The 23,822-nt window shown below is 49.9% G+C and overlaps 7 protein-coding genes across 7 annotated transcripts; 3 read left to right on the top strand and 4 right to left on the bottom strand.

The window, feature by feature from the left end:
• Positions 1–72: 72 nt before the first annotated feature.
• BKA67DRAFT_662290 (putative cytochrome c oxidase assembly protein) lies at positions 73–1,638 on the bottom strand (the record flags this gene model as incomplete). Its single annotated transcript, XM_046107970.1, has 2 exons — positions 73–1,156; positions 1,247–1,638. 2 exons carry the CDS (start codon positions 1,636–1,638, stop codon positions 73–75), a joined length of 1,476 nt encoding a protein of 491 aa, XP_045954017.1.
• Positions 1,639–2,909: 1,271 nt separating this feature from the next.
• On the top strand, positions 2,910–4,266 carry BKA67DRAFT_539364 (uncharacterized protein; the record flags this gene model as incomplete). The annotated part of the gene is made up of 4 exons (XM_046100620.1): positions 2,910–3,301; positions 3,353–3,931; positions 3,986–4,204; positions 4,254–4,266. 4 exons carry the CDS (start codon positions 2,910–2,912, stop codon positions 4,264–4,266), a joined length of 1,203 nt encoding a protein of 400 aa, XP_045954018.1.
• A 680-nt stretch (positions 4,267–4,946) lies between these two features.
• Positions 4,947–6,850, top strand: BKA67DRAFT_577696 (uncharacterized protein). The gene is made up of 4 exons (XM_046103651.1): positions 4,947–5,324; positions 5,383–5,420; positions 5,476–5,888; positions 5,943–6,850. The coding sequence occupies exons 1-4, from the start codon at positions 5,187–5,189 to the stop codon at positions 6,815–6,817; spliced, it is 1,464 nt and encodes a 487-aa protein (XP_045954019.1). The 5' UTR covers positions 4,947–5,186; the 3' UTR covers positions 6,818–6,850.
• A 73-nt stretch (positions 6,851–6,923) lies between these two features.
• BKA67DRAFT_389024 (SET domain-containing protein) lies at positions 6,924–7,939 on the top strand. Its single transcript, XM_046096606.1, has one exon. The coding sequence runs from the start codon at positions 7,206–7,208 to the stop codon at positions 7,845–7,847; it is 642 nt and encodes a 213-aa protein (XP_045954020.1). The 5' UTR covers positions 6,924–7,205; the 3' UTR covers positions 7,848–7,939.
• A 399-nt stretch (positions 7,940–8,338) lies between these two features.
• Positions 8,339–9,808, bottom strand: BKA67DRAFT_389035 (beta-lactamase-like protein). The gene is made up of 2 exons (XM_046096607.1): positions 9,507–9,808; positions 8,339–9,453 (listed from the first exon to the last, which is right to left on the bottom strand). Exons 1-2 carry the CDS (start codon positions 9,618–9,620, stop codon positions 8,443–8,445), a joined length of 1,125 nt encoding a protein of 374 aa, XP_045954021.1. The 5' UTR covers positions 9,621–9,808; the 3' UTR covers positions 8,339–8,442.
• Positions 9,809–13,747: 3,939 nt separating this feature from the next.
• BKA67DRAFT_389536 (uncharacterized protein) lies at positions 13,748–16,266 on the bottom strand. Its single transcript, XM_046096610.1, has 6 exons — positions 15,805–16,266; positions 15,716–15,739; positions 15,574–15,602; positions 15,336–15,364; positions 15,145–15,274; positions 13,748–15,072 (listed from the first exon to the last, which is right to left on the bottom strand). Exons 1-6 carry the CDS (start codon positions 15,825–15,827, stop codon positions 14,042–14,044), a joined length of 1,266 nt encoding a protein of 421 aa, XP_045954022.1. The 5' UTR covers positions 15,828–16,266; the 3' UTR covers positions 13,748–14,041.
• Positions 16,267–17,477: 1,211 nt separating this feature from the next.
• On the bottom strand, positions 17,478–18,267 carry BKA67DRAFT_539368 (uncharacterized protein; the record flags this gene model as incomplete). Its single annotated transcript, XM_046100621.1, has 3 exons — positions 17,478–17,941; positions 18,008–18,062; positions 18,121–18,267. 3 exons carry the CDS (start codon positions 18,265–18,267, stop codon positions 17,478–17,480), a joined length of 666 nt encoding a protein of 221 aa, XP_045954023.1.
• Positions 18,268–23,822: the final 5,555 nt, after the last annotated feature.

The following is a 23,822-nucleotide window of genomic DNA, read 5'->3' on the forward strand; positions in this document are numbered from 1 at the left end:
AAAGTACACACATTTCTAAATGGTCTTCCTTCTTATTCAAACATCGTGCCCCTTTTCTTGACGGAAAAAACGCTATCGCTTGACGTGAGCCTGAGTGGCCTGCAATCTCCTCTGCACCTGCGCCAACAAAGACTTGGGCACCCGCAGCCGGTGTCCCAGAACGAGCGCTCCAGTCAATAGTGCCAGTGCACCGGCTTGATGCGCGGCACCGAGCGGGATAGGCACCATGTAGATCAGTGTGGTGATGCCCAAGGCGACCTGCAAGCTGACCAGGTGCACCATACCCAGAACGCCCTTCTTCACATCGTTGGGCATGGCAGTCGCGACCCGTCCGGTCCTGGAGTAGGCGAAGAGAGCGAGAACGGCGAAGAAAGTCGTCGTGGCCAGGATGCGGTGGTCCAGCTGTACCAGAGAGGGGTTCTCGAGCATGTTGCGCCACCAGAGATCCGACCCGTCCTCCTTGCGGCTGTAGAACTTGTCCCAGAGCTCGGACTTGGGCGGTGTCAGACCCAGGCCCATCTTGGGGAACTCGTTGTAGATCAGTCCCGCGTCCAGGCCTGCGACCAGAGCGCCGGAGAGCACGGTGACGAAGACCAGGCCGGTCAGCAGAGCGGTGGAGCGGCGGAGGGTCGAGAGGGCCGGCGATTGGAGGGCGGTGAGGTGGCTGAGGCCTTGGGCAGGGGCGGCGAGCACGCGTCGCCCGCGCAGGATGGTGAGGGCCGAGAGCAGCATCCAGGAGTAGCAGACGAAGGCGGTGGCCAGGTGGGCGGCCAGGCGGTACTGGCTGACCCTAGGGTGGCTGCCGGGGGCGAACAGGTCGTCCTTCAGGCCGGACTTGACCATCCACCAGCCGATGAAGCCCTGGAAGCCGATGAGGCCGCTGATGCCGACGAGGGAGAGGGCCATGCGGCGGGTGACGCGCCGGCGGGCGATGAAGTAGATGGTGGGCAGCACGAAGGACATGCCGATGACGCGGCCCCACAGGCGGTGCGTCCACTCGTAGAAGTAAATGTTCTTGAAGTCGGAGAGGTCCATGTGCGAGTTGAGCATCTTGAACTCGGGCGAGGCCTTGTACTTTGTGAACTCGGATTCCCAGTCCTCCTGGGACATGGGCGGGAGCGAGCCGGTCACGGGTTTCCATTCTGTGATGCTGAGACTACATGCGCGGTGACCGACGTCAGTACGGAGAGAGAGGCATAGCATAGTAGGTGTAGGTGGTGGGTGGTGAAGTGGGGTCATGACTTACCCAGACTCGGTCAGCCGTGTAAGTCCACCAAATACGACGATACCGAAGACACTAGCGGCACTGCCGAGGAGCCAGTATGCGACGGACTTGGACGATGTCTCGGGCCATGCTCCTCGTCTTCCTTTCGCTGCTTGCTGGGGAGCACGAGCACGGGCACTCGTCGACGCGACTTGCCGTGCCACTTCACTCAATGGCGTCTGTGTCGTGGTCGCTGTGCTCTGAGACCTCGTCTGCCGTACAATGCGCAGTATCCGCGACGGTGCGGATTGTGGTGTCGACCACTGCTGTTGTTGTTGTTGCTGTTGCTGCCGCGTGTATCGGCGGCAGACGGAAGCAGAGGAGAGCGGTGCCCTCAGGGCTACTCTGCGTAGTCCCGGGAGTACCAACGACATGGTCGGCAAACAAACCTCCTGGACCAGAGGGGAAGTGCCAGTTGCAATGTGTGTGTGTGAGAGAGAAAGAGAGGGCCTTGAGAAAGTTCGAGCCTCGGAAGGTATAATCGAACGATGGGGGGCAAGCTTTAGCTAGAAATTTAAATGCATGACCCTGAATATCCAATCGAACGATAGCTGATAGGCCCGATCCCCGGCGGGCGGATACTCGACTTGTACGGGGGCTTGGGCTAGGTGAGATCTTTGGTGGGGTCGCCCTGAATCTCGGGTCTACGATGTACGACGTTTTTGTCTTGTCTTGTAAGCCGTAATATCTGCCGATTAGTCAGGAGCCCCATCAGTCTATAATATGTAGCCTTGAGGCCCTGGAGTCCCATCCCAATCTCACCCATGTTCTGGACCTTTTTGACAGCGACAGAACAGGTCTTTTGTTGCAGCCATAAGTTATGACATGGATGAGCCAATCCTATTCGTTTGGCCATCCGTAGTTGCCGCAATGTATGAAATTGGAGCGCTTTACTTCATGGGCGTTCCTTATACATCTCCCTACTACCGTCGATATAAGTGGGGAGGGGGCTACTAAGCAACTGTTGAGGAAGTGGTAATCGTTCTCTCAAGCTACAGTAGCATAGAAAAATATTTATTCAATCGCAATTCAGCGATAGCGACTGCGGCTGCGATTTACCGCTTGGCCACAATTACATTCTCCAGAACTTTCCCACCATGATGGCAGCTGGTGACTCTCGTCTTTTTGGTTCGAGCCACTCACCAAAGCACAATTGAACAAGGTCAAAGCTATGCTCCTGCTTCGGCGATACGACTGCCTTTTCGCGGTCACAATCAACCTTGACGGCTCTCTCGCCCATATCAAGATACCTGTCTCCAACCTGTGACACGGCCAGTCTCTGGCATATCTGATAGGCATTGTGCTGCATCCTTCCGCATCCCGAGCAGCTGCCATTCGTCGCGTTCTAGTACAGTCCCCACCGCACCAATACACTGCGAGGGATACGACTGGGATGAACCTCAAGGGGGGGGGGGACGCTGAATCCCTGGCATGTGCGGCTGAGCTGCGCAGCAGTATGTCGACTTTCTGTGCAATCCAGGCTTCACGTGTAACGCGTAGAAGACTATTTATCCGTCTTGCCGTTCATCGCAAGATTGAATCACCAATGCCGGCTACAACCACAACTTGAGAATGAGTGTAGCGGTATCACTTTCCAAACACACTACGAATTACATCGACGTTTACACCGTCTACCTCGCCTATTATGAGCTTTGGCGTGGGGTTTGGCGATGTGGTTCTCCTCTCCAAGTTAGCCTGGAATGTGTATTTGGCTTGCAAGGAGTCCAGCGATGACTTCAGGCGTCTTTCCACCGAAGTCGCATCCTTGCACGTTGTTCTCAAGGAAACCGAAGTGTATATCAATGAATTCACTGATCTCGACCCGTCTCGGAAGAACCGCCTTGAGATCCTGACAAATGGCTGCAGTGGCACTCTGGGCGATATTGAAAAGCTGCTGAAGAACTACGAAAGCTTAGGCACACAGGCACAGCGAACATGGGATCGAATGCGTTTTGGCTTGGAGGATCTGGCTGACATGCGGTCTCGACTCGTTAGCAACGTTACCATGTTGACCGCATTCAATAGCACATTGGCCAAGTATGTTTCTAAGGTGCAGTCTGTGAGACCGGTTTCCTAATCCTAGCACAGTTCATCAACAACACGAATTGAAAAGCGCCTCAACAAGTTCATCGCTGAAGTCAAGGCAGGCTTTCGCGAGGGATCTGTCGTGACCACCCCTGATGTTACTGAGACAATAGAATCGCCCGACGTCTGGAATCAGCTCCGCCGCGAACTGGAAGATATCGGCATATCCGCTAGTGTCATGGAGGAGAACCACGAGTACATCTCCAACTGGATGCGAAATGCTCTTAGGCAAGGGCTGGACGAGCTAAGTCCTGAAATTCTGGACTCGCGGCGGCCGAGTGACTCTGGATATGGGGGCAGTGTCATCGGACAGAATGCAGCAGCCATGAATGTCGCTAACGAAGAATTCGAAGCTGAGCTGCGACGCAAACAATCCGAAAAGCCTCTAGATGAGATCTTTCGCCCAGTGACCAACCAGTCTCTCACCCCTAGTGTGAGGAGACGAAACGATCCTACTCGCCTTATCAGGAAGCTCTTTCAGAAAGACACGGCCATTGTACAAGCCGCCAGTGATGGGGATCTTGATAAGGTGGCCGATCTTGTTAGTATTGGCTGTAATGTAAATGCCAAAGACCGTTGGGGGTAAGCACATCTTACACGACCTTTCCGAGCCAAAATCCTAACTTCAAGTCCTAGATGGACTGCTCTCAGCATGGCGGCCTATGGCGGGCACTTGGGCATTGCCCGATTGCTTTTGGAGCATGATGCTGACATGGACACCGTCGATGTTGATGGCGACACTCCTATGCAACTGGCTGCCACTCGCGGCCACTCTGATATAGCCATCTTGTTTGACCAGGTCCGCGCTGAAAGGGACCTCCGTGCACGGGAGTGTGATAACGAACAACCGAGGAGGTTAGTTGTGACTACTCTCTGCTATGGGACTCTTACTGACAATTCCAAGGGTTGAGACATGATCATTTAGTTCATTAGTGCTCGTTATTTCCGTATCTCGTCCACCACTACCGTTTGATCTCCAAAAAAATTAATTTACAGGGAGGTTTCGATGGTGTTAACAATTAAGCTAGATGTTGTAGTACAATCTCCTGAAAAATATGTGGCCCTATGTACTACATCAAGTTGTGTCATAAGTTTCAAATCCTATTTCTCAATTTCTGTCGTACTATTACATAGAACTGAAAACATTCATAATGGTAATCCCCTGAGTCTTCCGCCTAGAGACTCATCATTCGGGAGTTCAAAACTAAAGTCTAGGAATACCAAAACCATAAAGATTTCTACTTAGCGTAATATCATGCAACTTCTTGTTTTTTCTTATCTTTCTTTCTTTCTTTGTTTTCCCCTTATCCACTCCCGGGGCTCAGTAGATTCGAACTGAGTGGGAGCAACGACAATATATCGATAACCATAATAAACGCTTTCATAACCTACTCCTCGCATTTTTAGTCACTTCTCTTCGGCGCTTATGTTTGACGAATCTGGAAGCCGCGATAAAAGGCCCCATCAGGAGCTGAAAGATGCCAAGGTTGACATGCATTAGTGGGTGACACCCTGCTCTGTCTGTTCAGCAATACCCCGCGTGTTGCTGCGTTGCGCTGCAGTGACTTGTACCAACTGGAGCTTGCAGCGAGTCTGCCTCGCCGTTCGCCTGGTGGTACGCACTATATTCCGACCTGGGTATAATTACACGTCGTCGGTCGGCTACTCCAACCAAACTGTTCAATTACTGCTTTGGACCATGATCGACAGATGTGTCTTCATGTTCCAGATATGTGATTATTGTCGTCGATATCTTTCGTTAAACGATCCGTTGTAACAATTACATCCCGGCTTTATGTAAACTGGGCAAATAGCTATATCAGCTTAGTTATTCAAGATGAGCAACGAACCTCCGAGGACACCTCACGTCTGCGTTGTAGGGGCTGGAGTTTCCGGGCTCCGGTGTGCTGATATTCTACTATCTCATGGGTTCAAAGTGACCATTCTCGAAGGCAGGGACAGAATAGGCGGTCGGGTGCGAAAACAAGACCCGCCAAAGCATGATTCGGACACAAAGCTTATTCTTCGTATAGATATGTCAATCTGATGAGCTCGGGTACACGGTCGACTTGTGAGTGTCTTCCCTCGTGATCGCAGGCCCGACATTGATGTGCAATCTTGGTCAGGGGCGCAAACTGGATCCACACCTGGGACTCGGGTCAGGTTCATCCTATCTGGAAGCTGGCAGTCGAGACCGAAACCCCGATTCACCACTGGAATACCAAGCAGCTCATCTATGACAGCTCGGGAAAGCCCTTACCGGATGAGAAGACGGAAAGGCTGTCCACGCTGCTCTGGAAAATTATCGAGGAGGCATTCGAATTTAGTATCAAAGCTCGCGATGTGGATGGCGGTCAGAGCATTTCTAAAGAAGACTCACTTCACGACTTCATCCGGAAAAGAGCAGAATCTGAGTTAGAGGACGAAAAGGAAAGACGGACACTATTGCAAATGAGCGAGATGTGGGGTGCTTATGTTGGAGAGCCTGTGTGGAAGCAGAGCTTGAGGTTTGCGTGGATGGAGGAATGCTGTGGCGGAGGTGAGATATGACTTCTTCTTTATCCCAGAATTGATTGACATTGACCTGAGACAGAGGAGATGTTCGTCTCGTCAAACTACTCTGCCATTTTGGATAGGATTTCCCTGCCGGCAAGGGACGGGGCAAGCATCATGTTCGGCAAGAAGGTATCCATGATAGAGACCCCAGCGAACAGGAATTCTGCTGGCCCAGTGGTCGTGACCACGGACGACGGGACGAAACTCTGGTTCGACGAAGTAGTCATGACCACGCCTTTGGGATGGCTGCAGAAGCACCTCGGCAGTTTTAGTCCGCCTCTGCCCAGCCGGTTAGAGCTCGCCATCAAAAATCTGAAACTCTCTCAGCTTGAGAAAGTGTTTATTACTTTCCCCTCGGCCTTCTGGATATCTGACAACACAAGTGACTCATTTCCGAGTTATACCAACTGGCTAAGTCCGCAATATGCAAAAGATACAAATCCGGACGGTTGGCCGCAAGAGATCTGGAATCTGGCATCCTTCGCGGATCCTAATAGTCATCCCACAATCCTTTTCTACCTCTACGGCGATTGCTCACGGTATATAGTTGATGCAATACACGGCAAGTCAAAACCAGAGAAGGACAAGTTTGTGGATGCGTTCTTTTACCCCTATTACTCACGACTGCCTGGTTTCGATCCAAACAGCACAAATTGCGTACCAAAAGCAATATTGGCTTCAGAGTGGTTGAAGAGCGAGCTTAATGGCTACGGCAGTTATTGTAATTTCCAAGTAGGTGTCGAAGAAGCAGACAAGGACGTTGAAACGATCAGGAACGGATGTGTTGAGAGGAGGTTGTGGTTCTGCGGTGAACATGCGGCGCCTTTTGAGGAGTGTGGCACTGTTGCTGGCGCATATCTATCCGGTGAATCTGTAGGCAGGCGTATTACTGAGCTGTACGATAGTACGTAGTAGTTCCTAATGACTCTGAGAATCACAAGCAGTTGTAGAGTAATCACAGATTGAAGTCAGAATTTCAGTGCACAACCCAATCAACACAACATCGAAAACACGCCACCTCAACTTAGTTCAACGATATATTCAGATTAGTACAAATTATTTAGAGTCTGCCCACCGACTCTAATAATTTATAAACTCCACGATGGTGAAACCAATGATTGACGGACCGCAATCAGCTGGCAAGGTGGACATTGGCAATATTCCTGCTCGTCGACGACAGAAGCATCGGCGCTGACGGATATGGCATGATGGACTATCATCAATCAATTTTATGAACTCCTGGGAAAATCCAGCAGGCTAAGTTCGAAGGAGAAGAAGGCTGGCGTTCATGTGTTGAAATATGGGCAAACAAAGCGCGGCTATACCGTCGAACTGGCCATCAAACCTTCCCTATTTAGCACAGCCCACCTACGCCCCCCACGTCAGCAAGGCCCAGATCGCAGCGCTGAAGATCCGGCCGAGCGATCTGGCAGAAGAAGTCCCCTCGAATCTACCAAGGGGGCCCTCCGCCGCAGTCAAGATAACGCCCATCAGCAACCCTGCGCACCCGGCCAACGGGCAAGCCGGCCTCTTCGCAGCCCGGGCCCTGCCCGCGGGCTCGCTCATCCTGCCGTACTACGGCGTCGTGCACTCGGCGTCTCCACCCCACAGCCTGGAGCACGAGAGGAGCGATTACGACCTGTGGCTGGACCGGGAGGCGGAGGTCGCGGTGGACGCCGACAGGGCCGGGAACGAGGCGCGGTTCGTCAACGACTACCGCGGCGTGAGGGACAGGCCGAACGCCGAGTTCCGCGAGGCCTGGGACCCGAGGGCCGGGCAGAAATGTATGGCCGTTTTCGTCCTGCCGGCGGGCAAGAACACGGCCAGGGGAAAGGGAAAGGGGAAGGGCGATGGTGGCATTGCCAAGGGAGAGGAGATCTGCGTCAGTTATGGGAAGGGGTTTTGGGAGAAGAGGAAAACTGAGGAAGAAGAGGCTGGTTGAAATGCATCTTTGTCATGAGAAGGCAGGTGAGTAGAGATTTGTCGAGGGACAGCGTTGAGCAAGATCGACTCTGATCTTCAGTGGGGTAGCTGGGGCTCCTTCTACGCTCATGTGCTTCGCAAGCTTCGTGGGTGGCACTTTCAGCAAGATCACTTCTCATGTGGTATGCTGTAGCGGCGAATATTTACCTGATTGCTCGAATGCTTACTTGCTGTCGGATGCAACAGATTCTAGGTTGGCTAGGATCATAGTTGGGCCTAGCAGTCGTTTCTCCAGAGCGCAATTCATGCCACTTCAAATATGGTAAAAATGATATATTGAGTCTGTCCATGAATTTAGTAGAAACATCTGACGAAGGTCGTCGTGGGACTACCTCAGCAATATACATCTGTACTAGGACATGTCTATCGTCCCAGGAATTGACGCTAAAATATAATACTCTTGTCAGCTAAAGTGGTTGTATTGAAGAAAAATGGGAACAAAACTTATGCATTTAATGACGACAAGTGATGTACTGGTATCTATGAATGATGTTGAGATTGGCTGCACTAATATATGTGATAACTTGGGGCGTCACCAATAATCTCTTAAGGTTTCATGTAGTACTTTGGTTTTCCGTCGGAAGCCATTCGGCCGGCGGGACCGATCCTCGTCCCTCTTCAATCACAAACAAGGGAGCCACGACGCTGAACTCAGTGAGCCCTTTGCCAGGCTCATCTGCATCGAATGCCCAATACCCCGTGGCTTTTCCTCGCTTGTCCGGCAGAGACCGACACGGCACGTCGCCACGAAGGACTGCGGCAATGAATGATTTCACATTCTTGAGACACCCAGCGGCATCGACTTGAGCAGTAACATGCCCGGCCGCGAGGGTGACGCGAGGTTTTCCAAGCACATTCTCCTCCTTGACAAAAGTTTCGAGTTTCTCGACGCTCCTCCACCACTGTAAGATGTTTCCCTCGTTGGGGAATATGATCGGTGCAGCAGCTTCCCGGCCCCAAGGAGCGTTTCGGGAGTAATCGGTCTCTTGTTGGTAAAGGCTATCGCCCACGTAGAGTCTTCTTGTCTCTTCATCGTACCAGCTGAGGCTATCAGGCGTGTGTCCTGGGGTGTGTATTGTGATGATAGGCAATGTCATATCAGCTCCCATTTTGTGTTTGTAGACTAAACGCTGCTCATCGAGAGCCCATATATCTGGCACAAATCGCGGAGTATTGAGGTGGTTGGCTTTGCAAAGTGAATGCTCTTCAAGACTTCCATGGGGTATCAGGAATGATTTCTGGAATGATGAAGACATGATAGTAACATCAGTGTCCTCTGATGTCACTCGTTCGCCTTCTCCCTGATCGGGCGACAGGAAGTTTTGTAGGCCGAGTATATGATCATAGTGGCAATGGGATAGTATAATCAAATATGGTATATCTTTCGAAGGGTTCAGATGATGATCAATGAAGTTTCTAATGGTCCAGACCGAAGAACCACAAGGAGCCTCGTGATTTTCAGCTATTGTACCGACTCCTGTGTCATTGAGAACTACCAGACTGGTTCTGCTGCCTCCCTTGTCACGTGTCGAACAAATCCTGGCGTAAATATGAGGGTATTCTCCCTGTAAGAATATCAATACTAGCACCAACAGCTACAGGGAGAACAAATGCTCACGAAGGCATCATGTTCTCGAATCAGCCATGTGACTTCATCGATTCCGGTGATACTGAAGCGGCCCAGTCGGTTGTCTCTCTGACTGCGCTCAGTTCTGAACTCTGGCCGACACATAATGCCTTACAGCGGTCTTGAACTTGTTTCTCTCCCTTTTCTCAATGGTTAATAGCAGACTTCTGTTGGATGATTGCCAAGCCCACGTTCTTATAAAAGTCCAGAGGGATTGAGGTCATCTCAAAAAGAGCCAAATGTTGTGCAACCCGAAGTATTAGCAATAAATCAATTGGTACTTGTTGGGTACCTTACCACAGGCTGCATTAAATGTTAAGGTTAGGTATGACAATGAACCTAGAACGTTACATAACGAGCGCTTTACCCCGCAGGCCACTAACACAGCACAACGTTTTTACCCTGATAATAAGTACACTTTATCCCATTGTTCGCGGGAAGGTTTATGGACGATAACATTAGAAGCCCGAGTACATAGTTAAGTAATGTGAGAAGTTTTGATTAATCGACTATTTCAGATTCCAACATATAGCAGCGTTTTCGTATACCGGCGGGGATAACACTCAATTTCCACTAACTAGTGGTCGCCTGCCTGTAACTAATGGGATAGGCTGTAGGTTTGTCCTTATTGGACTGCCACAAAATCATATATAAAGAGCTTGTATATGCAAGGACTTTCTTGTGTATTAATTAGTAAAGCCCCAAACCTTTCCCAATTTTATTTATTTTAGACATAACTAAAAGTATTTAGTCGGGAGGATGTAAATTACGAGTTAAGTTTCAATCAAAGCCTATAATACTACGCATCAGCACAAACTAAAGTAATGGACGGTGAGCGACGTGCAAGAAAAACCTATTTGAAAACTCTTCTTCTTCTTCTTCTTCTTCTTCTTCTTCTTCTCCTTCTTCTTCTTTTTCTTCTTCTACTTCTACTTCTAATTCTTCTTCTAATCATCCTCCAGCCAAACAAGCAAATGGCTCGAACACAAAGCTCGACCCATCTTAGCGCATCACAGCACAAACATTGACACATGCCACCCGCTTGGTGAAGCTACGTTACACGACTTTAGTACTGGCGACTTTGCTCATCAATTATGCTGCTATATTAATGGTAGTATATGATGATCATGATAGCCACATTTCTATCGTACGGCTCTCCCCTGCTGCAGTCGCAGACGGGCAGCTGGACAGGTTTGTTTAAACATTCCATATGTCACTCTAAACGAGCTGGTGATGTTCTATTTCTTGCTTTCTGGAATGACAACGATATGGAGCTAGCTGCCATCCGCGAGTCATGACGAGCAAAACGATTGCCAAGATGCCTGACGGAAGAATGTACGCCTGGGTACACAAACTGCGGCGCAGGCTGGGAGTGCTTCGCGCTGTCCATGGGATATTATTATGTATAAGGGACTCAAGGGCTCGAGACTTTTCGAATAAATACTGCGTAATAGACGAGTAGAGAAACGCAAGCCATTGCGGGTCTCTGGATTCTCTCATCCACATGCCCAACAAGTTCCGCAGCAGTATTATGATCGCAGATGCATATTTTAGTACCCAGGTTAAGTGTTGCCCTATTCCCGGCTTAGAGAGCACATGAGCTATAAACAACGATGATGACAGAAATTGGCGAGAAAAGAACTTCTGTAGATAAGAGGAAAGCGACAAGATACGTAGAAGAAGAAAAATGCTGTGGGACAAATCTTGAACAGCGACGGTATATATGGCCAATCAGAAGTCTTTGGAAGCCATTATTAACAGGTGCAGATGGCTATTGCGATATTCTTTTTGTCACACGAATGCCCCTAAGCAGCGTGACAGAGGTATAGTCCAATATGGCCTTGAAAGGACATTTATACCGGCTACGGGTACAAACATCATTTATCAGCTCCGGGCACTGAGTGTAACAAAGAGGTGCATGCTGGAGCAGTAGATGTACGAGCCCTATACTGTCATTATGACATACTCCTACGATCAAGCGGATGCTTAGATGCTAGAATACGTTTATCGACCCGATACTATTTCATGTGGGTCTACGTCACACTACATATAAAGGATCGAGCAAGGACAGAACAGCTCTAGGACCTTGATACGAAAGACTTGAGCAACATAGACAGTTTCGAGCCGCAACCAAAGGTTCATAACCACATGAGGTAGTAGGCGGAAGCTGAAAATACTCATGTAAAGCTTTAGAACGAATTTATGGTCTGTCATAGACTTTATAGTTTGTGTATTGCAGTCGTTGCCTCTCGTATTAGGGTTCGAAATTTCGATGCCATATTCTGAGAGAAGTCTACACTGACAGCGTAGTCTACGACATGTACGGTATACATCTTATGTTGCTTTATTAGTCAAGAGGTAGCATTAAGTCCGACCTGAGCTTTGTCATTGTTTGTACGACGATTGGTAATGCGAGGCATTTGCAGATCCGCGTAAGCCGTTCAGTAAGAAGCCGCTGTACCGGCAGTAGCATCACCTTGCATCTCGTAGTAATCGATTGCATCCATTCTATTGCAGCTATTCGGGGAACTTGAAACGGCCGACGGACCGGCCATTGTAGAGTTAAGTCCGGTGAAAGGTAATGCACAAAGGGTCCTACCACCCCAGGATGCTCGCCTGCCTACGTAGTACATAGTATGTTGCGTAGAGTTGATTATATGAGTAGAGAGGCCTCCAGCGCGCACGGTTGAGGGCTTTTTTGTCAAGAGTATATAATCCTCTGAGATCTATGCTGTAAGACTTTGCTGAACTTGTCTTGCTTCCCCCGGGCCATTTTCGTGTCCAGGCCATTATCAGACGGTTTTAGCAGAGAAAAATGCCTCAAAACGGACATGACGTTTGATTGCAGCCCAGTAAAGAGCTCTTAGCGCGCAACAAACTTGCGCGTTCGCCAAATATATAGGTACGCTTCGTTCCTGTTACTTTTCGTCTTCAGTCGCTCGAAGAGCCCTCGAAGAGAGCCGTAGCTATACTCGACAATACTGGGTGACAACTATACGAAGATGGATAGCAGGAACTCGGCACCGCGACGAAACCCACTCAGGCGATAACCGACCGACTGCTCGAATCCGTGAGCTCTCAAAACAATCCTCCACAGAAAATGATCACGGGACTGTCCAATTTATTTTGGGAAGAGTCGACGGATGCAACAGATGTTGGATATTAGTGGTGGTTCACCGCCGATATGACGCTTTCCGAAGCTGCCGAGCCTGATCGCCTCTCTCCTCCTTTTCTCCCCTCAATCCATCATGCCCGTTAGTCACGATATCGTGTCCTTGGGTTTAATCAAATCAAAATAGAATGAACCCCATTTCGGCTCGCGCTCGCTCGTTGCAGTTCACCTCAATAGTCGAAGGGGCACGAGGGGGGCACAGCAACCCCCCACTCTTCACAGACCTTCCTACCAAGTACTCCGCCGAACGATTCGTTGCCGCGCTATGTGTCCTCGTCCACTCTTTTGTCTGTAGTGGACCTTACCGCTGGATTATTGGCGCTTGCTTGTTTGAATTTCCCCGTCTCGCGTCGCGATCCCTCATTTCCCACTGGTGGCCTGGATAAACGATCTCGATTGCCATGCGATACCGAGGCTGCGACTTAGTAAGGCGCCTTATTAAGTCGTACCTAATCAATTGATCCTTCATACTATGGTATAAACGGCATGATCCGACACGACTCGCGCTTGGCCAACCGCCTGCCGTTACCCAAAATTGCGACATCGGTTACATGGAACAGGCCCCTGTGCTGAATTAAAACTTTGTGTACCGCATGCAGCCAGCGCAGGATGCAGGCGTTCGCGCAGCACGCAGCACGCTGAAATCGGATAATTCTAGGACCCCTGACAGGTAACCGTATCCTTTCGGAGGCCGTAACCGCAAAGAGCATGGCCGTTACAGTTGTAACCAGCAACTCAAATCCACAGAGGACCACTAATGTCGTCATTGAAAACTTTGTCGCATTCTCGCAACATGCATGGCTCGGCAAACCAAAACGGCATACCCAATTCGGAAAGTATATACTTGGTATGCGAAAGACGGGACAAGGGAGAAAATGAACTTTGTGGAATCATCGTGACCGAGATGGAGCGTTACATGACCAAGAACCGACGCCTATCTCTCTCTCTCTCTCGCTCGTAACCGTCTATGTCTAATGTGTATAACGGGAAATGCCAAGTCGACCGTCTATCCCCCCATACTTTTAGGTCTAGGAACCGAAAAAACTTGTAGCAAAAGTAGGCGGAGACATGTAAGAAGTATATACGGTGGCAGGAGACAAACTTGAAAAAGCCGCCATGGTGCATGAATGAGAATATGCATAACCAACGCCACCAGGTCCTGCACCAGTCGCCAAGAATGTCCTCGACCTAGTCTTTTTTTGTGTCCTCGCTTAGCCGTGTTCATAATCATATGATGAAATGTAACCCTCAAAAAGATGAACCCATCGTAGGGGTATAATATGCAGAAAATCTTGAAAACATATGCATCATGGTATCATGAGCTAATCCGAACTCCGATGCTTGATTGAAATGTTCACTGAGTGTTGTTGTCCCAGAAAGTTGCGGCGACGGGATCGGGTGACTGAGTGATCCCATCGGTGAAGTTGTTCATTGACCAATATGTATCCTCCTCGAGCAAGGGAAATTCACCATTCGTCTCATCCAAGGAACCGAGGTTCGGCAAGAACTTGTTTGCGGCGGCAGCGGCCTTGAACGAGCCAAAGTCGCCACTGGAGAAGTCGCCCAATGCAGCAGCAGATTGGCTTTGTTGCTGCAGGCTCATATAATTGGTAGCTGCACTCCATCGAAAACCCTCAATCTGAGCCTCACTGAACGGTCCCACGAAGTCCTCAGTCTCCGAGACATCGCCCGAGTTTGAAGTCAGTGTCGGCTCAGTTGAGAAATCGAACGCGGCACTATATGACTGAGCCTGATCGTAGCTGGATGGGGCAAAGTTGTCGGCCTTCATGTCTAGGCCATCATACTGCGCCCAGTCGACCGAAGGAGCACTGAGACCAGCACTGAATACGGGTTGCTCATCTATGCCATGGAATAGATCGAAAGAACCCGGGTACTCCGGATATTGGATACTCGAGAGATCCAGTGGGGGCAGCTGACCGTTGAGATGCTGAAATGCTGAGTTGCCAGAGATGAGGGGTGAGGCCTGTTCTGATTTGGCCTTTCGCGAATCCAAATCTTGAGCGATCAGGTCCTTGCTTCGGGACCGAGTGGGCGCCTTGTGCAGGTTGTCTACTGATCGGTTGCCCATGCTGCTCGTGCTAGAAATACTGTGCATCGAGTGACCGCGGCTCAAGGTGTAAGGTCCACATTTCTGCGAGACCTTGTTTTTGTGAGCTGGCTTATGGTGGCCATTCTCATCGAAGCTCAAGACTGGTTCCGAGTGAGTCGTATTCGCTCGCGATCGGCGACGGCCGGCTGCTCTCGCTTTGCTGTGAAGAACAGGCTCTTGGTCTTGGTCGGATTCCGACTCGGGCACCGTATCTAAAGCCGGCTCCTTCTTGCAAGAGCAGGTGCAGCGCCCTCCATGGTTGCAGCAGCAACTGTCTGTACCCAGGTCTCAGAATACTTGGTCCATATCACGCTGGGTTCTTATCCTATGAATGGTTATGTGCTTACCCGTATGACCCGGCATGGTGGGCTGCAGGTGCTGGCATTTGTGCGTCTTCTCGCCGCAGTCGCACTTTACGTGAGACGATCGCGATTTGCGCATTGAGCGACAATGCTGACATTGCGACACTGGGCGTCCCTGTTGAACGAGGTGTTAACAGTCGTCGCTGGGTGGTGGCGCAAACAGGCCTATCACTCACCTTTTTGTTGATGTGTTGTAATGGGCGATCTGAGCAACAGAAATAGTCAGCGCAATGTTCGCATCCTTTGAATGAATGTAATTTTATTTTTCTCTTCTTCTCTTTTCCTGCTGCCAATTCTGAGGGCTCTCCCCCACGAGCTCACGGGCCCCTGCAGGTTGCCCCGCGGCGGTGTTAGGTGGCTAGGATCGGGATACGGGATGTGTGTGTTGTTAGGGAAGCGGCAATAATCGCTCACCATGATGATTGCAGTTGCTCACGCGGTGTCTACGACGATCAGCGTTAGTGATGTTCTAGAAGGCTTCTCTGAGAGATCAGGGTTGAGATGCTGCCGTAGAAGAGTCGAAAAAGCAAGCAAACAAGCAATTGAGAAGACTCACCCTCGCACGCAGGCTTCGCAAGCCCTATAACCACGGTGTTAGTGCTTTGTGCCTTGTCTTAAAAATTTGGAGAAAGTATGAGGAGTTACCATTTCTCTCCGTCTATCAGCATGGTGATGGATATGTTTGCGTATTCAAGGGTCCAGTCCAGGGAGGGGGCGGAGAGGTCGAGAAGCGTAAAATTAAAGACCAAAAAAAATACAAAAAGCCACAAGACGAACTCTTTGTTCGGTTGAAGCTCGTGTCAATTGTCAGGTCCAGGTCCCCGGAGCTTTGAGTTGAGGCGGGCGACTGACACGCCGAGTGTGTCGCAGATCTCAATGAGGGTTGGTGCGTAACGTTTTGCGGGAAACGCGCCGAAGCCCCAAGGGTGACCTAGAGGTGACCTAGAGACGACCGGGGGTGGGATAAAGGGCCGAAGTTTGAAAAGGCTGGCAGTTGTGGTTTTGCCTTGGGTGCCTTTGGTGCCTTTGGTGCGCAGCGCAAATACTGGGGAATTTCCGATTTCGATGGGGCCAACAGGCTCAATAAAAGACGGAGAAACTGCAGCGGTAAAAGCGGCCCTATGCGCGCATCATTCCTCTAGCAATCAAGTTGCCAAGCGAATTACCAAAATTGCCCAATATAGTCGCTGCTGCGGCTATGTCGAATCTGAACTGAACGCACGGCTCTGATTGGTATGATCCGACGAGAGAGCTACAAAATGCGAAATGCAAGATGCAGTCCGTCCGGCCAAGCGAAGTCGAGATGTGCAAATGAAGAAAATATGAGTGGAGATTTTTTTTTTAAACCCGACTTGCAGTGAGGGTTTAGAACCTCTCGGGCATTGGTGTCCGACTGGACAGTTAAGGTAAGGTAATGTAATGTAAAGTTGCGAAGAACCGCAGCAATTGAGATCGGAGTGGGCTGGAGTCAAGGATGGAGACGGCGGGCCTCGGCGAGCTTTAGAGCATAGTAGGCTGTATGTAGTTTAATAAGTCGGGTGCAGTTGATCTTTGAGTCTGGCTTGGCTTGGTGTGGGTTGAGTGATCTGTGTCTGTGTCCTTGTCCTTGTCCTAATCCGACGGGCAAACTTCTGACTTGCGCTGCGCTGCTGCAAGTCACGGCTAGCGGGGACCGTTCGAATGGGATAGGATTGGAGGTATGCCACTCTGCTGTAATAAAAGTGACAAAACACTACAGTAAAGTATGAGCAACTTTCGCCGATAGACCTGTTCAGCCAGTTGGCCGACTACCTTACTGGTCGGATGACCCAAACTAGCGCCTCGAGGCTTACCAAAGACCTCTAACGGCCTTGCATGTATCTCGACCAAGGGAACGAGAAAATGAAAAGACAACAGAAAGGGTCTCGGGGCTGGGCAACGCTGGAGAGCGAGATGTGACACGCAGATACAGGCCCAGATACAAATCCAGAGTCGGTAGAAGGGGCGAGGGAAGTGGGAGAGGATTCAGGCGTCCGGTATGAGGCGTGGGCCGACCGAGGGACGGGAGCTTTTTAAGACGAAAAGTCAATCCCATTGTTGATGGCTCGTGTACCATGTCAATATGATTTGTATCTGTCGAGGTATCTATGTAACTATTATTCCTTAGTCACGGAATTATTCATTCTGCTGTGCGAAACTAGCGCTCATACAAAGTAGCTTGTGCGAAACTTATCGATCCTGGCAGGCCAGCCCACGTCCAAGGTGCGCAAGTGCTGGAGACGCTCCAAGCAAGGCTAGAGAGAGAGCAGACATCCGTGTATTGCACCGACGGGGTGCGCTCAGAGATGGGGACCGGAGAAGCTAAGCTTGCGGGCAAAGGCCGCCATGACCTTGGAGCCAGAGCCAGAGCTTGGGGGAGCAACGGCGCCCAAGGTTGCAGTGACCCCCAGGTGGTTGGCTACACGTTTCCGAGCTGGGTACTCTGCAAAGGTATTCAGGGTTGGGGCTCCGTATTTTCTCGCAAGCCGGCCACATTTCGTAATGTGCCAAACATGAATGATGGTGGGCATTGCTAATGGAGTCCCCGGAGATGGGGATATGCTTAGAGGCCAAGTTGAATTTACCTGTGGTGGGCTGGCTGCCACCACCACCCCCCAATCTCCAGGATTCTCTCCAATTTCTCTAACGAGATGTGATGAGTTACCAGTCCACGCCTCGACAAGCGCCATCGTATCGTACCAAGTAACCAAGCAGCCTGATGCGCAGTAGTCCACATCCACTTCGAGGGTTGCCAGCTCCAACCCTACGTACATACGTCGGAGCTCGTGCGGGAGGACGAGGAAGCTAGGCGAAAGGCGGGATCACTTACAGGATTCTAGCAGGGGAGCCATGCCAGATTCCATCATCGACCGCCGTGAGAGGGACTTTTCTGGTCAGCGTATGAGTGGGATGGATCAGAATGAAACAAGTGCAGCAACCTACTGGAGTTTCTTCGTGGCATTGGGGCGTTACCGATCGCATGGCCACGGTTGTTGCACGACTCCCTGGCGAACAACCTTCTTCTCTTCTTCTTCTTCTTCTTCTTCTTCTTCTTCGATGCACACCATCATGATGACTCCAAATATACATAGTATATTATGATGGGAGATGTACCCTCCTAATGGCCAATTCGATTCGTTATGCATCATTCTGCTTGCTATCGGGACTTGTCTGCATTTGCATTGCCCGCCGCCGGTTTATGTTCTTGCTTTCGCAGTGGGGCCGGCAAACCAGAGGCCGATTTGATAGAGTTTGACTTCATTACTACCTGCTTAAATGACATATCACCGTAGATGAATCAGGACATTTGTGAGATAGGCTTTCGTTAATGTCACTGGCATTGTTTCTTCCCTAATCAAACACTTTGTCCGCTGTTAAAAAAAAAAAAAATGGCAATCTGTGTATAATGTGATAGTTTTCTACCATAGCTCATCATGATCTTGGACTTGCTAACCTGCAGTAAGTAATCTTTGTTTACGGTCTAGCACAACACAACCATAGTCATCAAGCTATTCAGACGAGCCGAGTGTATAGAAATCATGCGACTCTTGCAGATTCGACACTTGATGTACTGTTACAGACTATGATTTCCGCCACACCTTGTCAATATAAGACGGTTTAGTATAAGCATGCGAATTTGCCTCGCCGAAACACAGCCACTTACACAGGTGTCGCTGTCGTTCCGCAAGCAACGTGGTGAGCAACACACAAACTTAGGTAACATATGTCTCAGTTGAGGTTGACCAACGGACCAATTTCAACAATGGCATTGGTTCACACTCGAAATGTGCTTGTCAACACGGTAGACATCCCCGTAAGTATGACTGCAGTGACGATCGCTTACATGCTCTAGCAATCCTACGGGTAGAGCCGCTTCTTAGGAATTGACTGAATCCTCCCTTCCTTGCAGAGCTGACATGCGGCAAGTTGTTCTTTTTTCTTTTCTTTCTTTCTTTCCCTTCCACCCGGTCTTTGCCGACTTTCTCGAATGAGGTTTGCATGCAGCATGCCTACTTCACAAGTCGTTGTCAAGTTTCTCAACATCCCGAACCTGCGCTGGGCTGACTTGGTGATCTCATTGGCGGAAACAGAGCAAGCGCCACTTATAGTCATATCGCATGTTGACCTTGCTTTCAGTCGGAACGTAACTCCTGGATAGAGCCTAACCTCAGACTAGTTGACGTTCCTCGACAAGAAGCAGGCTATTCCTCTTCTGCATCAATGTCTCTCTTCTTAACGCAGGATGCTGGATTGGGTTCATTTGCTTACTTCCCCTGTGCTTCGGGATGTCTCTGTGTTGCAGGCTTAGTGGGACATGATTCCGGTTACAGTACATGACCATCACCAGTGGAAGCAAGCATAACATCACGTAGCGGTCCTTTTGGCACAAGACCATCAACCGCTATTTGCCATCCAACTCCCCAAAATCCAAGCTTTCCCACCGGGCCGACAAGACTTTCCACTATTTTCCACACTTCGTTTAACAGCGGACCCCAGCAGACCCTTGCTGCTGCAGTCCCAGAGTCCTTCTCCAACCAGAACCCGTCTCCCCCAAACTGCCCCAGTATCGACTTTTTTAGCCCATGGGCGAGTACAGTAATGATGCACCTCGCAGCCATGGTCGCCTACCCCGACTTGCCCGACGAGGCAATGACAGAAAATTTCTTGCGCATGCACGAGATCCTCCATTCAATCCGCGCGAATCAGATGTGCATGAACTGCTCAGTTCTCATACATTTCGAATCCTTGAGCGTCCCGCGTGTTCCATTTATCCATCAGGATTCGATACTCTCTCTTACCTCAGATTGATCGTGGAGCATCCGATTTTCTCCGTCTGCGACAGATCCTCCCTGCATGCAGCCTCATCACTATCGTTATTGGACCTGCATAGATTGATTGCAGGTTCTATTATCCAGATCCGCGAACAGGCCAAGATGCCTCAATACTACCGTTGCTGATGGTTGCGACTGGTCTTCGGCCCCGCCGTTCGGCATCGCTGTAGTAGACCTGCACGTCTACTAACACCGACCGTTGTATTTGGGCCGAAAGTTGTCGCGAAAGATTGCCAAATTTCTGATTCGCTCTCGGTAGACACCACTAGGCGACATGTTACTTGCGATAGTTTACACCGCGCGCCTTAGAGACACACCAACTACGAGAGACCCTGCTTTCCGTAGTCCCAATTTCTAGGTCCAAACGCGGAAACAGTCGCAGGGTTCGACAGAGCGTTCCTCTGCCTGTTGTGTCACAACTCACTGCCAAGTAGCCGCATCTCAGCAAGGGCTGGATTTCTACTAGACTAGTCCAGCCTAAACAGCCTGGACTATACGACATCAACCTCATTGATGACCCGTTCGACCGGGTTGGATCTGGCAGCCTAAGTAGGCATTCTGGAAGCTGCAGCGCACTTTCACAAGCGAGGTCTTGGGTACAGTTGTACTTGATGCTCAGCTGGTCAAGAGAACCACCGTGCTTGCTACTCTCTGCACAACAACAATGGTTGCCAAGTGGCTGGGCTGAATACAAATTGGGCAGCTCAATTGGCAATCTGTGGTCTTCTGACAAATTACAACTTCGGCTCAAGCTATCACACGCTTTTTCGATTGACAACATGGAGACTCAACGTCCTTCACTGCCGCCCTGGTTCAGTTGTTTGCAGTGCCAGAACCTGCTAGACTATCATATTTGCGACGACACAAACAGCGTTGCTGTCAGTTCTCTAAACTATTAACAACCAAGTCATTTTCCAAGACATTCTTATCCCCAGTCAATGCCCTTGCTAGAACAACTCATTTCATTGGAAAACATCCTCGGGATGATCATCTTTTCACCCAGATCACCGTGAAAGACCATTTGCGATTTGTCAGATGCCGATACGCCGTTTTGACCTCGAAAACATGACCGGATACGAATCGGAGCCAAATATCTTGGGTGGTTTGAGCTTTTCCATAACTTTTCTAGAAGCTTTCTCTTGGACGATGTGGTGTGGCTCCTCGCTGCATCCGCTATTGGCTGCAGTGCTTCTTAACCACAATGCAGTTTCCTGGCTCTCTGCGTCTTCGGCAGTTGGAACTGTATAACGCGCCGGGCAGTCCATTCACCTCTTCTTCTAATGCTAGTATTGCCGCGAAATGGATGTGGCTAGAGCCAATTGCTACTGCCTGCTCGTGGGGCAGCTATTGCATTGCTTTCCACACCGTTTGCCATCTTCCCAAGCCGGCACTCATGATCGTTAGCGATCAGAATTGCTTTTTCCTATCCGACGGTATGGGACTCACTCTGTAGTAGGTTTGGCTAACCCCTTCAATCACGACCAGGCGCGTGCATAATGCGGGCAGGCTTTTGTTGCAGCAGAAATAGTATGCAGGATTCAACATCATTTCTCCTGTACATGATTGGTGGTGCTAGGATCAAAAGGTCTGCTGACAGCGGCAAGCTCCTTCGAGCTGACCCCCACACCAGACAGACAACCGTCAATGATTTCAGCAAGAAATTACAACCTCCAATGGATTCGGGGCGCGAAGCTATACTAGTTTTTATCTTACATTCAGCATTACGCAACCTCGCGCACCCTCCGATCGTCTGATTTGGATAGAATAAGCGACTTCGCCGTCAAGTTTCGGTGGCCTCAAACCATGTGCTACGGCTTCAGCTGCAATAGTTGAGTCGTTATCACAAGCATCTTCATAGTCAATGGCCATACACTGAGCGGGGAACTACGGCGATAAGGCACAGTGACTTCAGTGGCTTTTAGGCTTTAAGATTCACGCTTGCTGCTTCTCTCAGCAGGACCTTTGACAACAAATCTCGTCTAGCCGAAACGATGTAATTTCAACCAAGAGCTCTCGAGATCAATTTAGCTGCAATGAGGTGTCCATACTCGATTATTGATGGCACCATTCACAGCTTCACCATGTATTTGCGAACAGCTGAGCTTTAGTATGCAGCTTATGAGTCTAGACTAGGTTGCGATTCGACGCGATCATACAGGAGGCCGGCCTATGTAGTCTTCGCGATAGGAAGCGGATTCGGAATACCACTCAAAGCCTGAAGTGACTGGGGTCAACGGATTTGATGTCGCTTCTCTACTCCGTAATTTCAAAATACCAACATGTCGCCAGCGTCCGATGACTTATGCGCCCAAAAAGCCGTGCAATCATTGGACTAGCTTGCGGTATCACGACAGGTCTCTGCAGCGGATCTGACCGGCCCGCTCCATGTATGCCACAGATGCACCTTGTCCGCAGTCTCGGCGTGGGATCCTATGCACTATAGAGCTTTTCGTTATCTTTACAGTTTGGTTGTGACGCAGAACCTGATGGACTGTAGTACGCATTCCTGCGGTTGTTCACTTCAGACACCGAGTCCCCAGACGTTGTCAAGGAGCTGTTGATCCATCGACAGTCTCGTCTCAATATTTGGTCTGATCAGTATCGGTCTAGACTAACCTAGCACATAAACGACTTCTTTAGCCAATCACAGCTGGACCGTGATGGTTTCTCTTCGTTTCGCGGGAAGAAAGGAAAAAGAAAAGAAAAACCGGGGCCGCCGTCCTGGAACGGGCTTCGGTGTAGTTAGCGCGTACGGAAACCATCACGAAAGCTCCGGGGAGGGAAGAGGTATCAAATCTGCGGAACCAACCCACCGTGTGTTAGATAGGTATAACTATGTGTAGCACCCAGCACGTGTTTCGACAACGTGTGCAACCACTGATCTTCATAATTGCGAGGAGGCGCAAAAACGAAATCGATCTACGGCCCACAGGCGCGGGATGTGACTGACCCCCAAGCCACCCTAACTGCAGAGGGCCTCTTTTCAAAGCTAAACACTTGGCCCATCACAAGCCACCAAATTACCTTACGTATCAACAACGATCTTTTGTTTTGTATCAGGCGTGGGCTTGCGACAATATCCCAGCGGACCCAGAGCCTAGTAGGGAGCAGGGGACCGGAAATAGACTTTTCAATGGAAACTGATAGCGTGGAATGCGTTTTTCTACTTTGCTTTTTCTCAAATAGAAGAACCATCCATTTGGGAGCGCGTCCTATTGGTTCTTCAGCACCAGAGATGAGACATACCTTTTTTTTTTTTTTTTTTTTTTTTGTCGTTGTCACACGTGCAGCATGTCAGGTTTTCTTCTGGGAGGCCTGCCCACGTGGTCGGGAATCGCACAACGTGAAATAGGAGAGAACAAAAAAGCAAAGCAACGACGATTCTATTAATGCAACCCGAGACGCCATGGGCATTGCGAAATTGCGTGCTTGACTGGTTTCAACTCGCGCGACGGTTAGCACGAGGGAGTACCTACATTGTTCTCAAAGTACAGTCATGGTTCTCCATGTACCCAAGAGTCTGTTCTAGATCTTCTGACTATAAACCCCCCCGGTGCGAGGGGGTCTCCCAAGCCAGGTCCATGGGACCAGGGGGGCTGAGCGAGCGGCATGCCGACGCTGAGGCTCATTTGTGACAAATTGTGCCTTGCAGTATATGGCCGGGACTGGGAATTGCCTAATTTATGTCAGAAGCTTGATGAATATGGCTGGTTGTCTAGTCCGGGGCTTTACACGAGATAACGCAGAACACTTGGGTATCACTTTGTACAGGGTGCAGTGTTGTATGCAATGCTCTGATGAGTGGTCGATTGG

The sequence above is a fragment of the Truncatella angustata genome (assembly GCF_020726525.1).
Source record: "Truncatella angustata strain MPI-SDFR-AT-0073 chromosome Unknown BKA67scaffold_8, whole genome shotgun sequence".
In the NCBI taxonomy this organism is placed as follows: Eukaryota; Fungi; Ascomycota; class Sordariomycetes; order Amphisphaeriales; family Sporocadaceae; genus Truncatella; species Truncatella angustata.

What these genes read in the sequence shown, in the direction of transcription:
- BKA67DRAFT_577696 (XM_046103651.1), top strand. Translation starts at nt 5,187, where the DNA reads ATGAGCAACGAACCTCCGAGGACACCTCACGTCTGCGTTGTAGGGGCT. An exon ending in CTCGGGTACACGGTCGACTT is followed by an intron (nt 5,421 to 5,475) that starts GTGAGTGTCTTC and finishes AATCTTGGTCAG; the next exon opens with GGGCGCAAACTGGATCCACA. An exon ending in GGAGGAATGCTGTGGCGGAG is followed by an intron (nt 5,889 to 5,942) that starts GTGAGATATGAC and finishes GACCTGAGACAG; the next exon opens with AGGAGATGTTCGTCTCGTCA.
- BKA67DRAFT_389024 (XM_046096606.1), top strand. Translation starts at nt 7,206, where the DNA reads ATGGGCAAACAAAGCGCGGCTATACCGTCGAACTGGCCATCAAACCTT.
- BKA67DRAFT_389035 (XM_046096607.1), bottom strand. Translation starts at nt 9,620, where the DNA reads ATGTGTCGGCCAGAGTTCAGAACTGAGCGCAGTCAGAGAGACAACCGA. An exon ending in TTCGAGAACATGATGCCTTC is followed by an intron (nt 9,454 to 9,506) that starts GTGAGCATTTGT and finishes ATATTCTTACAG; the next exon opens with GGAGAATACCCTCATATTTA.
- BKA67DRAFT_389536 (XM_046096610.1), bottom strand. Translation starts at nt 15,827, where the DNA reads ATGCTGATAGACGGAGAGAAATG. An exon ending in CTGATAGACGGAGAGAAATG is followed by an intron (nt 15,740 to 15,804) that starts GTAACTCCTCAT and finishes CCGTGGTTATAG; the next exon opens with GGCTTGCGAAGCCTGCGTGC. An exon ending in TACAACACATCAACAAAAAG is followed by an intron (nt 15,275 to 15,335) that starts GTGAGTGATAGG and finishes CTCGTTCAACAG; the next exon opens with GGACGCCCAGTGTCGCAATG.